At 38.0% G+C, this 14,504-nt stretch overlaps 1 protein-coding gene across 1 annotated transcript; it reads left to right on the top strand.

Moving 5' to 3' along the window:
- The first annotated feature begins 11,001 nt into the window (after nt 1-11,001).
- Fscb (fibrous sheath CABYR binding protein) lies at nt 11,002-13,386 on the top strand. Its single transcript, XM_032909112.1, has one exon. It carries the CDS (start codon nt 11,002-11,004, stop codon nt 13,384-13,386), a length of 2,385 nt encoding a protein of 794 aa, XP_032765003.1.
- The last annotated feature ends 1,118 nt before the right edge of the window (nt 13,387-14,504 follow it).

The raw sequence follows: 14,504 nt of genomic DNA on the forward strand, positions 1-14,504 counted from the left end.
ATGAGAACTGGGTCCTTGTTGGAGGAATTAGAGAAAGGGTTGAAAGAGCTGAAGGGGTTTGCAACCCCATAAGAACAATACCAATCAACCAGAGCTCCCAGGGACTAAACCACTATCCAAAGATTATACATGGACTGACTCACAGCTCGAGCTGCATATGTAACAGAGGATGGCCTTGTTGGGCACCAGTGGAAGGAGAAGTCCTAGGTTCTACCAAGGCTGGACCCCCCCAGGGTAGGAGAATGTCAGGGTGGGGAGGTGGGGAGGGGGGATGTTGGGGAGGGGAGCACCCTTATGGAGAAGGGGAGAGGGGATGAGATAGGGGGTTATGGACTGGAAATTGGGAAAGGGAATAACATTTGAAATGTAAATAAGAAATATTCAATTTGTAAAAAAAGAAAAAGAAAAAAATTAAAGCTAAAAAAAATTATGACACCCCATCATAGTCCCTACTTTTGTACTTTTCAGTATTTGTATTCCTGTGATTTACCAACTCTCTTCACTGAGCTTTTAGTTCCTTTTTTTCTTATTTTCTTTCTGAATTTCACCTTGTACTTCTATTATATCCTATACAGCTTTAGGTTGTAGTTAATCTCTAGTTCCTTTGTACTTCAGTGCTCCAGTACTCTGGAAAACCTCCAAAATATGAAGCAATCTAATTATTATGAGTCTATGAGTTTGTAGACAGGTTTCCTGAACACCTGGAATAAACACTTGTAAGGTTTGATGATCTAACTAACTGGACAGTTTATACTTCTGCTCTCTCAACTAAGCTCTGTTAATGCAGATTGATTGCATTGTTTTTATAGTTGATATCTTAATTACTTCAGAATATCAATTTATAATAACTATCCTTATCTTTTTCAATTAAACCAAAAATTCTATTTACTGAAAAACATATAGAAACATAGAAAAGGTAAAGTACTTAGTGTATATATCCTTTAATTTATAGCCTATAACTATGTCACTTTACTTTTTAAAGTGAGAACTTTGTATAACATGTATACATTTATATGTATAATATACTTACACTATGAAAATAAGCTTATAATTACAATTTGTTTCTTTTTAAAATTAATGTTTGTTGATGGTTACATTTACCCTACTGTTATTCAGTAGCATAATTCTTTTTTATTTATTTTTATTCTTTTAATTTTTAAACATTTTTATTGGATTTTTTTGTTTACATTTCAAATGTTATTCCCTTTCCTATTTTCCCATCCATAAACACTCTATCCCACCCCCTCTCCTTGCTTCTGTAAGGGTGTTCACCCACCTAGCCACCCTTTCCTGCCTCCCTGCTCTGACATTACTCTACACTGGGGCATCCATCGAACCTGGGCAGGACCAAGGTCTTCCCTTTCCATTGGTGCCCAACCAGGACATTCTCTGCTACATATGCAGCTGGAGCCATATATATAGTCTGTCCATGTATAGTCTTTGGATGGTGGTTTAGTCCCTGGGAGCTCTGGATGGTTGGTATTGGTGTTCTTATGAGGTTGCAAGACCCTTCAGCTCTTTCAATCCTTTCTCTAATTCCTCCAACAGTGACTCTGTTCTCAGTTCAATGGTTTGCTGCTAGCATTCACCTCTGTGTTTGACATGCTCTGGCTGTGTCTCTCAGGAGACAGCTACATAAGGCTCCTGTCAGCATGCACTTCTTAGCTTCATCAATATAATCTAGTTTTGTGGGGCAGGAGTAGCATAATTCTTATTTAAAATATTTAATACAATATTTAAAAGTAAAAATATGCTATTTACCATTTCCTTATTAAAATTGGACATATCCAATTGTTTCATATGACAATAAATACTTTTTATCATCTTTAGCTTAAAGATTTTTGAGAGTTATCAACCTGTGATCTGATTCCTTCTTCTAGGATGTGCCATATAACTTCAAGAAAAGCCCTTCAGTGAGAATGCCCTAAATAAATTCAGTTAACCATGTTGGCAATTGCAGTAGAGATCAGACCCCTCCCATCCTCTTACAAAAGTAACGGATTTCTTGAAACATTCTCTGATGTAGTGCTTAGAGCCTGAATCTCTAGTTTTCTATTTATGCATACTCAGTTTTAGTCATACTTTGCCAGCTTCTCTCTGGGTCTTACATTAAGCATTCTATTGGCTAGCAGACTCAATTGTAGACATTCTTATCTTTTTGGCCTTTATTAGGTTAGCATTTCCAATTCATGGTTGTAAATATTGTTTCTATTTCCAATGATGTTTACAAGTTTATCTCCTGCCACTCCCATGACATCTGGAGTTGTTCATCCAACAAACCTTCTAACTTCTCCTCCCTCCCTCCTCCCTCCCTCCCTCCCTCTCTCCCTCCCTCCCTTCCTTCCTTCCTTCCTTCCTTCCTTCTTTCCTTCCTTCCTTCCTTCCTACAAAACCATTCATTTAAAAAAAGATTACATAATAACAGTAAGTTTTTATTTACTGAGAATTTCATACATATACAATTCATTTAAGTCCCATTCATCCATCTTTGTAGATACCACTACTGTACTGGTCCTGCCAGTGCAGACTAACAGTCCTTTGAAGGGGGAGTGAGGTTGATTACAGGAAAGATGGAAAAGAAGACTTGGAGACAAAAGTTAGAAATCAGGAGGGCTGTCCAGTCAATACTGTAGCAGCTCCAAGTTTAATTCTTATGGGTCTTACATACTTTGCAGAATCATGGGAAACAAAGTCACAAGCTAGCAGAGACAATGGCTGAGAGAATTGGATATCTATTCCCATCTAGAGGCCTCCCTGTTCCTTCCTCCAAGATTAACAGTACATTCAGTTCCTTACCTTCAGCTTCAAGTGTAGCTCCTCGTACCATTCCATGCATCATCAGGCCAGGAAACACTGACTTGCCTCCACTCTGCCTGACAGACAGGCTTTCACAGAAGCAGGCAAAATGGCACCTGACACACTACCACATCCCCTCCCAAATTCCTGTTATTTTATTCCTCCCTACTTCCCTTCACTTAGTCTAACTACTGCCCTCATATACACTTGGGTATGGCACAATTTATTCACTAGAGCATATGAACCTACCAGGAGCCCAGTAGCTGAAGAAAACAGACTTTCTCTCCCCAAGCACTGTTCATTTCTTCATCCCTTAGTTCTAATCCAATTCATGGACCAGTATCCTCTCCTCTTTTCTCATTTCTATTCATACTCCTGTGCAGTCATATTTTCCAGTCTCTACTCTATTTTGGCTTTTAAATGCATGGTAGTGAGTGCTTTGCCATGGGTTCAGGCTGATTATTGGAACTTTATTCTTACATTCTATGATACATAATCCTCCATGGTGACCTCCAAGATTCATGACCTGTACCCTGTTTGTATACAACATGCAGATATACATAAGAGTCTCTAAATAGCTTGAAATATTCGCTTCCCTGATTAGGTTTTGTTTATGACAATATACAAGGTTGTCCCCTAGCACACAGAAAAGAGTTTGTCCTTGCAACCTTCTATGCTATACATGGAGTATTTTGATCAAGATGTAATAGTGGTTATTAGGAGCTGTAAGCTGATCCAGTTGTCAGACAGCAAGAAAACTGGGGTTAGAAGCATTCTGAAGCATTTTGCTGGTGCTCAGTGAGCCAGGAAGAGGTTTTGAGCATTGGGTACAATTGCCCCTTGGCTAATACATTTTAGCCTGCTGGGATTCATTCATATGAGAGAACCTAGCTCATCTTTTCCTCATGGAAACCTTAATCTTGGTTCTCATGGAAATTGAGATAGTACATCTGTGTTGGTTGAAAATGCTACATTTGTGGTAATTTAAAGTATAGCAGTACAAACAAATTTACCCCTTCCCATAGCTATCTGAATACAGAGAACAGAGGTCACTTTCTGGTATTTAAAACAAAACAATATTTCTTGATGTATTCTGTAAGTCACTGTGCCTCATAACTTCTTCTAGCACATTTCATGGACCACCACGCTACCACAGTCTTCTTCCATTCTCAATTTCCCAGAAGGTGGCATTTGCTTCTTAACACAACCCCTACATTTAAAAATAATTTTTCTCAATCCCTTACTCTTTCCTATTGATCTCTTCTTTCCTCATCACCAAGTACTTTTTACAATTTTTATTTTCTGTTCAAGTATTTCACACATATGTTTTGATCACATCCAGCCTGGATCCTGCTCCACAAACTTCTCCCCTCTTCCCACATTGCTTTTTCCTATCAGCTTAATGTGCTCTTCACTTAAAATCCTACTGACTCTACTTAGTGACGCCTGTATGTGTGTATGTGTAGACACTGTGCTGGTGAATGGCCAGTCTCTCAGGGACCACATCCATGCAGAAAACTGACTTTTCTCAGAAGTGATCAATTGCTAATAGCCCTTCAGTTAGGAGTGAGTGGGATTTCATAAGCCCCCTATTCCATCCCTGCTGGGATCTTGACTGACATGATCTTGTGCAGATCTTTTGCATATAGTCAGAGCTGCTTGAGTCCACATACACAATGGCTCCTGCAGGCCCACCAGGACATGTTTTGTTGCAGGTGTCTGGTTAATATATACAGTTTCCTGCAGAACTGTAAGGTCCATGGAAGAAGAAAACCATGTTGGTTTGTTTGGTTTGGTTTTCCAAACACCTGAAATATCATTGGAATACATACATGCTAAAACTATTCCTTGAGGAAACTATTATTTCCAAAATTCAAGTTTCATGAAAGTATAATTGCTGGTAAATAATGAAGTTTAGAAATCTTATTTGACATGTGAATATTTTACATTTTAAAGGCTACAGTAGGATGTTTTGATTGTTTTGACAATGTATTTATGCATTGTTTTATCTTCATTAATATATCCACAACCGTGTGTAATTATGTGCTTTTGTATAAAACATTTTAAAATGTACTTTTGTAAGAATTTCTAACATATAGCACATTATGTCAGTGATAGTCAGGCTCTTGTACATGGAACCCTTAGAACATAGAAACATTAGTAATTTTAGTTATTTATGATGCATTAAAGAAAACATTGGGAAAATATTTCTTTTTCCTTTTTTATATTAAATATACATTCTTTTCTCATATAATATATCCTGATTACAGTTTTCCTGTAATTTTTAAATGTTCAATGTTGACACTATGACAATCCAACTATACTAAAATACGAGATGATTTATCATAGGACTCCTAGTTTGGGGTTATTATGCTTAAAATAAATATTTTGTATTGATATTATTTTGATTTATATTTTAGAGGTAAATTGATATTTATCGATCACTTATTTTCATCTGTATTGTTTTCATTGATGCTCTTTGGTTTCCTATTGTGTCTCTCACTATATTGATTTCTAAAGTGCTTTGGACATTAAGAATTTTTATCTCACATTTTGGCTTAATTTTATAGTTTCTCCTGATATCTTAATTTACTTTTAGACACACAGAGATTTAAACTGTATGCCATCTGCCCTTACCATCCACTGATCCAGGAACATATTTCAAACCTTATTTTATCTGAACTATTCAGTTAGGACAAAGCATTATTTACTACAGTTTACATGTAAGCTCCTTGTTAATATCAACCATGACTGATACTTCTAAATTATGGCATTTAAATTCATTAAAATTCTAAGTGAAATGAAGTACTATTCAGAAAATTTATTTTTGGTAAAATTAAGTGCAAATTATCTGGTAGAAGCCTCTCAGAAAATCCCTCTAGTTCTTTGATTCTGGGAATATGTCCCATGTGGCATCAAAATACTTGTCAGTTCTGAGTCCAAAATACATGCCCCAGCTGTTCAACCTGACGAGAAGGCATGGCCGTGTTTTAAGTGTGAGGCCATGGAAGCACACTGCATTAGTTACCAAGGTCTCCTACAGGAAGTACCAAAAACTGGGTTTCAACAACACAAATGAATTTTCTCACATTTCTGAAGGCTACAAATACCCCAAAAATACTTGGTGGCAGAGCTCGCTTCTCACCTAGGAGTGGAGCCTTCATCACTCCTCCTGTTTCTGACCACTTCATAGTCCCCTACTTTGTATGGCAAACTCCTCTTTCTGTATCTCTTTTTGTATCTCTCTCTCTCTCTCTCTCTCTCTCTCTATATATATATATATATATATATATATATATATATATATATATTTCCTCATGGCTGTCCCTGAAACCCAAATGTAAACAAGACTGGCTTTCAACAGAAATCTGCCTGCCCTGTCATTTAAGTAATGGAATAAAGGAGTCATAGAACCAGTCAACAGGCTATTCTTAAATAAAGTCATACCCACAGGTGTGAAGGACTAAGATTTCAAGTTCACTTTTGGATACACAGCTTAATAATTAATAGATGTAAATCAAGTGAGAAGTGCTAAAACTCTAAGCCTTAAAAAGAGACTAATGATGTCTTTTTTTTTCTTTTTTTCTTTTTTTCAGAGCTGGGGACCGAACCCAGGGCCTTGCACTTGCTAGGCAAGCGCTCTACCGCTGAGCTAAATCCCCAACCTGACTAATGATGTCTTGACTAGTGTCACCACTTGAATCAATGGTGGAAACTTCTGTAGGCCTTGAGAAATAGTGTGAGCCCTTCAGCTTGTTAACCTTGAGTTTTGAGGGTTGTATTCTGGTTATTGTGTACATTTTTGGCTAATAGCCTATTATTAGCAAGTACATACCATGCATGTCCTTTTGGGTCTGAATTATATCACTCAGGATGGTATTTTTCTAGTTCCATCCATTGGCCTGCAAAACTCATGATGTCCTCATTCTTAATAGTTGAGTAGTAGTCCACTGTGTAAATGAACCACATTTTCCGTAACCATTCTTCTGTTGTGGGACATCTGGGTTGTTTCCAGCTTCTGGCTATCACAAATAAGTCCTCCATGAACATAGTGGAACACATGCCTCTGTAGCATGGTGGGCATTTTTTTTTGGGTATATTCCCAATAGTGGTATGTCTGGATCTTTAGGTAGGTCTATTTCCAATATTCTGAGGAACCTCCAAACTGATTTCCAGAGTGGTTGTACCAGTTTGCAAACACATCAACAATGGAGGAGTGTTTTTCTTTCTCCACATCCTTTTCAACATGTGCTGTCACCTGAGTTTTTGATCTTAGCCATTCTGATTGGTATAAAGTAGAATCTCAGGGTCATTTTAATTTGCTTTCCCCCTATCACTAAGGACTTTGAACATTTCTTTAGGTGCTACTCAGCCTTTCGAGATTCCTCTGCTGTGAACTCTGTTTAGTTTTATACTCCATTTCTTGATTGGGTTGTTTGGTTTTTTGGAGGTTAGCTTCTTGAGTTCTTTATATATTTTGGATATTAGACCTCTATCAGATATGGGGTTACTGAAGATTTTTTCCCAATTTGTAGGTTGCTGATTTGTCCTATTGACTATGTCAGAAGCTTTGCAATTTTATGAGGTACCATTTATCAGTTCTTGATCTTAGAGTCTAAACTATTAGAGCTGTGTTTAGGAAGTCCTCCCTTCCCCTACTCTGTGCCAATGAGTTCAAGGCTCTTTCCCACTTTTTCGTCTATTAAATTTAGAAGCTCAAGCCCATGTGAGGATGCTTCAATCCTTCTTGGGAGGGAGAAGAAAGCCATCATGGAGGAGGATAGGCAGAGGGAAGAAGAAACCTGAGTGGGAGAAGGGACAGAGAGGGGAAAGGGGAAACATGATAAGGTATTGGGGGATGGGCAGAACAGGACTGAAACCCTGAAGGCTAATAGAAATAATCAAGACAGGCAAACTTGGGAGGCAAGAGGTGGGGGGACCCTCTAGAATGTACCAGAGACCAGGGAGGTGAGAGACTTTGAGAACTCAAAGAGAGGGACCTTAGATGAAATGCCCTACAGTAGGGAGAGGGAACTTGTAATGTCCACCACTAGTAGAAGACAGGGCATCAAATGGAGGGATGGGGTTGCCATCCCACAGTTAAAAACTCTGACCCAGAATTGTTCATGTCTGAAAGAACTGCAAAAATAGAGAAGAGCCTGAGAGAAAGGAGGTTTACTGAAAGGGTCAAATTGAAATCCAGCTCAAGGCCTGACACTATTACTGATGTACTTACAGATAGAAGCCTAGTGTGGCTACCTTCCAGAGAGGCCCAACAAGCAGCTGAAAGTCAGATCAAGATACTTAACATGTAACAAATGGACAGAAGCTTGTGATCCCTATGATTGAATTAGTAAAAAGCTGAAAGAAGCTGAAGAGGAGGATGACCCCATAGGAAGACCAGCAATTTCATCTAACCTGAACCCTCAAGATCTCTCAGACACTGAGTCACCAACCAGGTAGCATACATGACCTGGTCTGAGGTCCCCTGACACATATACAAGCAGAGGACAGTGAGAGAAGATGCACCTAATCCTGGAGGAACTTGAGGCCCCGGGGAGTGGGAGGTCTGGTACAGTGGGGGTGGGGACATCCTCTTGGAGACAGAGGAGGGGGATGGGATGAGGAACAATCAGAGGGTAGACCTGTGGGAGGATGATGACTGGATTGTAAGAAAAAGATTTAATAATCATAATCATAATCATAATAATGGAAATAGAAATAGTATGAGATCATCAGAGAAACTTCCTCCTGGAGCAGACAGAAACAGAAGCAGAGAACCTCAATCAGAGAGAGTCTTTGGGATGCATAGATCTAAATGGATGTGTCCATTCCCTTCAGGGCTTAGGGAACTCCACAGAAGAGAAGGCAGAAAGAGTATAAAAGCCAGAGGGGATGGAGCATACCATGAGATCAAGGCCTGCTGAATCAACTGAGCAAGCTTCATAGGAACTCACAGAGACTGAAGCAGCAAGCACAAGGCCGAAAGGGTCTAACCAGGTCCTGCACTATATAATGTAGCTCTCAGCTTTATATTTTTATGAGACTCTTGAATGTGTGAATGAGTGTGTCTCTAATGCTTGTGACTTTTTTTGTGCTTGTTTTCCTTTTATTGGGTTGCCTCATCCAGCCTCAGTGTGATGGTTTCGTTTATCTTTTGTATCTTATTTTGTTATGTTTTATTGTTATCTTTTAGAAGCCTTTTCTTTTCTAATGAGGGACAGAAAGGGAGTGGATTCAGAGGAGAGTGGTGGCAGGGAGGAGCTGGGAGGGAAAAGATATGGGGAAACTATAGTCAAGATATATTATATGAGAAAATATTCTATTTTCAATTTAAAAAATTAGCATAAGAAGGTGCTCCATGAACTTCCTACAATCCTGTTTTGAATCTTATGCAAAAGTATTAATTGAGTATGTTATACATGATCATTCATGGCTATGAGCTCAATGTTACTAGTAGAAATAAAGAATATACTATGATAGTTTGGTCATAATTGGGTAAAGTAAAATTTTTAATGTATGTTTAGTTTTAATTGACGTAGTAATTTTATATGGGTAAAGTTTTAATCATATGTTGACATTTCAATATATTAATTTAATATGTAGTAATTAAATATTATCACAGATATTTATCATCTATTTGCATTGATAATATTCATTGATTATTTTGTAATATTCAGTCAGTCATTGTCAAGCATATAAATTTTCAGAGTTCTGGAGACTTAGAAGTCTAAGACAATCAGTATGCCAGATATAGTTGATCTGTGTCTACCTACTCTGTAGATTTTTTTAGAAGGTTCTAGAAGAATGTCTGGTTTTAGGTTTTAATTTAGGAATTTGGAGGATGGTGTAAGGACTTGTACATAATACCTCTGTGTGCAAAATAGGGATTGTTCAATTGCTTTCATGTTGTCTATAAGTAAAGAAAATTTTGAAATATTTGCAGATTAATGTTATATTACTTTGTAAATGTTCATTATTTTGACTCCTGGGAAACTCCATTTTAAAACTTTATTCTTTCTTTCATAATTTTGTTAGAGTATTTTTTCATGTCTTTGCTCAATCTATAGTTTGTAGTAGTTTTGTGCTATATATGAGTGAGAAGTTCTCCATCTATCCATCTACCTACCTATTTCTCTATCTCCAAATCATCTCTATCTGTACATAAGACTCCATCTTGCCACCTATGACCTGCATCAGTGTCATTTCTCTTTTCCAAAACTTCAATACAAGTCTTTATTAATTTTGTTATTTAGAAATTTCATAAATGTATACAATATATTCTGAGTAGCCTCTCCTCTCCTCCTCTCTCATTTTTCTTTCTTCCCTGTAAAACCCCCTTAATAAAAGCAATCCCATTCATTAACAGATAATTTTTTTATTGTAGCATTCATTCCAACAAAATCTATAAAGAAAAACATTTTTAATCTGACATATATTTTGACACAATAGCCTCACACGTGGAACACTTTAAATGAAATTAAAAATACCTTACATGGTTCAAGACTGAAAACATGAATTACCTTTTGGTAGTAGAACCCTGTGGTCACTGAAATGTAGACAGATGAATGAAGCTACCCTGGATATTGACTTCTGAATCATGAATCTTCTAAAGAAAAACAGCTTCTTTTCAAGTCCTATAAACATCTATTTATCAGATATTCCTACACATATGTTAACTCTAGTAATTGAAAACCTGCTCTAGTATACTTAGTTCTGGTTTATAATTTCTGGAAATCAATCGGGTTGCAAGCTCCAAAACCTTTAACAATTAGTGGCATTCTTAAGGTTAACATGTTGTTCTTCTGGGAAAGACATGTTCCTTTCAACTAGTTTTTTTTTTTATAAAGTAGACACTCTACTTTTGTCATTGCTCATGTGAATATAACAAGTTGAAAACTGTTGGGAATATAACTTCCGGAACTTTGTAAGAAGAATTTGGCTATGATGTCACAGACCCTTGAGGGAAACTTCTAAAAGTGAATTTTATCCTAACAGAACCATAACAAGAAAGATGATGAATGAGTAAGGTGGGATCCAACAAGAGTGTAGTAAAGGATGGTATAATTTATGAATTATTTTTTTCTTGAGTTCAATAAAAAAACTCAATGAAGGAAGGTAAAGGAATAACCATCTGGTACATTTATGATTCTTAATGATTAATTGCTTGAAGACTGATAAATTTGGATATCATCAATCATAAAAATGGAAGAAAGTGATGAACCTGAGCAGTCTATATCGTTAGGAAGGCAGGAATATAGAAGGAGAAGACGACCCAGCCAACCAATGGTAGATAAGTCCCAGCAGACTGAAATAGGAGAAAAAAAGAAAGGTATGGCTGCAGTACAACCTCCTGCCCCTAAAGCTACCCATAGTATTGGTAATATTCCTGGAGGTAAGGCCAACTACTCTGGAAAAGAATATGAGTCTCTTATACTGTCCTCTCAACTTCAGCAAACTTGGATGAAGAGAAAGCAAGGCCAGGACATGACTGACAAATCTTTTCAGACAGACACCTCTGTGGAAGAAAAAGTGGAAGTCATATTCATGGATAAAGCACTTGAAGAAAGCTCAGCTAGTGTTGGAGAAATAGCTCCTGCATTGCCACAGGATGTTCCAGAAGTAGAGATTCCAACAAGCAGACCCCCCAGTCTTTTAATAGACAGAGCTCAGCAGACCAGCTGTACTGGTGACTGGAGCCTGATAAGCATTTGCTCAAAAGATAAAGTGGACAAAGAACAACAGACCTACTTCAGTGAGTTAGCAACTACTGTCAAGTCTATGCCAGGTAGCTCCCTGATTAAGTCAAAGGAAGAAACAGTACCTGCAGAAGAAGGTTCTTTGATGGAAATAGATGGTTCTCTCGAAATAGAGGTTCTGTCAACTGAACAAATCCCTGATGTAGTGATGTCTTTTACTGAAGGGGAGATTTCTGGTGAATTACAGGCTGTACCAGATGATGAGGCCACAGTTAAAGCAGAACATTTCTTTACAGAGGAGACCTCTATTCAAGCACCATCTCTAGCTGAAGAGACCTCTGCAGCTGAGACAACTGCTAAAACCCCAAAAGAATTTGTGGACATACAGGCTTTACCAGCTGATGAGCTTTCTTCTACAGAGCCTCCTGCTGACATTAGTCCTCCATTAGTGAAAGGGACTCTTTCAGAGGAGCCTTCTGATCAACAGTATCCCAAAGGAACTGAGGTGGCTCCTTCAGAACTTCCTGTTGAAGATCTGGTTCCACTCTCAGAAGAGGTGCTTGAGAAAGTTCAAGCTTTAGCAATTGACACTATCCTTGATGACTCAGGCAGAGCAGAGTCTCCTATTGTTGAAGAGGCTACTGGTGAAGTCCAACCTTCTCTGTCTGAAGAGATTACTAAAGAAGTACCTTTTGAAGTTCATTTACCAATAGCTACACACTCTAAAGAAATTGTTATTGTAGTAGATAAGGTATTTGATATTGATGAGGACTTTGAAGATCAGCCTCCATTCATTACAGAAGTTTCTGAAGATGAGGCTACTGCAGAAGTTCAGCCTCCATCAGCAGAGGATGCTCATGAAGAAGTGGCTCCTTCAGAAGTTCTACCTCCACCTACTGAACAGGGCACTGTAGAACACATGACTGCAGAAGTTCTATTTCTATCAACTGAAGTGGGCCCTACAGAAGTTCCACCTCTACCAACTGAGGAGTGGCCTCTACCTCCAGAAACAGAGGAGGGCCCTATAGAACTAGCTGAGGAGGGCCCTGAAGATGGCCTACTTTTACCAACTGAGGAGATCCTTGCAGAAGTTCAGCCTCCATCCCTTGAGAAGTTTCCTCTAGAAGAAGTAGTGATCCCACAAGCTGAGGAAGTTCCTTTAGATGATTTACCCATTGAAGTGCAACCTTTGTCAGCTGAGAACATTGCAGGATGGGTCCCAGATGAATTTCAGGCTTTTCCAGTTGATGAATACCCTGTTGAAGTTCAGCCTTTCTCATTAGAGAGTGTTCCAATAGAAGACAGCTTTGTTGAAGCTCAGCTTCTAGCAGCTGAGGCAGATACTGCAGAAATTGAAGAGACTCCTTCAGACGTGGCACTAGCTGAGGATCAGCTTCTACCAACTGAGGAAGTGGTCCTCAAAGTAGAAGTTGCTACAGCTTGGTCTCCCTTATCTGAGGAGCCTCCTGCAGAAGAAGCCACTGTGGAAGCCCAACTGACATCGGTTGAAGAGAGCCTGAAAAGAGCTTCTGTTGATGTTCAGCCTCCACCACTCGTCACCCTTGCAGAAGAGTCTCCTGCTGTCAAACGGCCTTTAAAAACTGATGTGGTTCCTATGCCAGAGTTTCCTGGTGAAGAGATGACTGCTCAAGATCCACTTCCACCTTCAGTGAAAACCACCGTAGATCAGAATCTACTAAAAGAACATCAATTGCCCGAGATAGCAGACATCTCACAAGTAAAATTGGAGCATACTACTTTCACAGGTGATAAAAAGTCTAAAGGAACAGATTCTGTTCCTGAAGATGTAACTGGGATCAAGGACGATCAGATCTCCACTTTCAAAATAGAAGGTACCATTAAAATAGAGTTAAAGAACTCCACTCCCTAAGCTATAATCAGGTGTTAACTTAAACTAGCAATTTAATTGGATTCTAGAAGGTCATTCTTTAGAAATGAGATGCTATCTGGAAGAACTCTTATGAGTAGATTAAAGTAAAAGGATCCCTAAAAGATTGAGCATGCAGGTTGGACAATGAATAAAAGCAGTCACAATGTGAAATTCCTTGTGTTATGTTCATTGAAATCTATAGCATGTAAAATAACTACTTTAAAATGAAGTGAATTTATGGTTGTCATTATTACTTAAAATATACATTAATTTTTATAGTTCATCCATAGACAATGATTGTTTATTCTTAACCTCTCCCTCATATGTATAAATATATATGTGTTTATGTGTATGTGTGTATGTGAGTATATGTCTACATAATCTGTATATGCATATATGTATATATACATACACACACACATTTGCAGGAGAAATGACAATTTCTCCTGAACATCTCTTGAAGATGTCACCTACTTTAAATGCTTCAAGTTTTATTTACATATATAAAATTACATGGTGGTCTTTTCTCTGGTTATGATTCATCATATCTTTTAATCTTTTTCCATTGCCTCCTTCTGAGACAAGCATTGTTTTCCTATATAGCCACTGTGGAAATCAGTGTGGATAATTCTCAGGAAGCTCAAAACAAATCTAAGATAATACTCAGGTATACCACTCCTTTGCATATGCCTAAAGGACTCAACTTCCTACTCCAAATGAATATACGCAGTCTTCTTCATTGGTATTTGATTCATAAGAACAAGGAAATGAAAGTGACCTATGTGACTTTCAGCTAATGAATGGATAATGAAGGTAGGGTTCATATACACTATAGAATACTCTTCAGCTGTAAAGTTGGATGAAATTATGAAATCTGCAGTTAAATGGATAGAACTTGAAGAGATCATTGTGAATGATGTAACTCAGTCCCGGAGAGCCATACATCGCATGTTTTCTCTCAACTGAGGCACCTAGAATAAAATCTTAAGCTAAGAGTATTTAACCTGGAATAACTTCAGAAACTATGAAAGTATGAATGAACATTATTGGGGGATAGGGGTTAAAATAATAAGTTTCAAGTGATTTTTAGACTAAAGGAGGGACTCTCATTAGTGAAA

Source organism: Rattus rattus, chromosome 7, assembly GCF_011064425.1.
Source record: "Rattus rattus isolate New Zealand chromosome 7, Rrattus_CSIRO_v1, whole genome shotgun sequence".
Lineage (NCBI taxonomy): Eukaryota > Metazoa > Chordata > Mammalia > Rodentia > Muridae > Rattus > Rattus rattus.

Excerpts from the sequence above, each read along its gene's own strand:
- Fscb (XM_032909112.1), top strand. The coding sequence starts at position 11,002 with ATGGAAGAAAGTGATGAACCTGAGCAGTCTATATCGTTAGGAAGGCAG.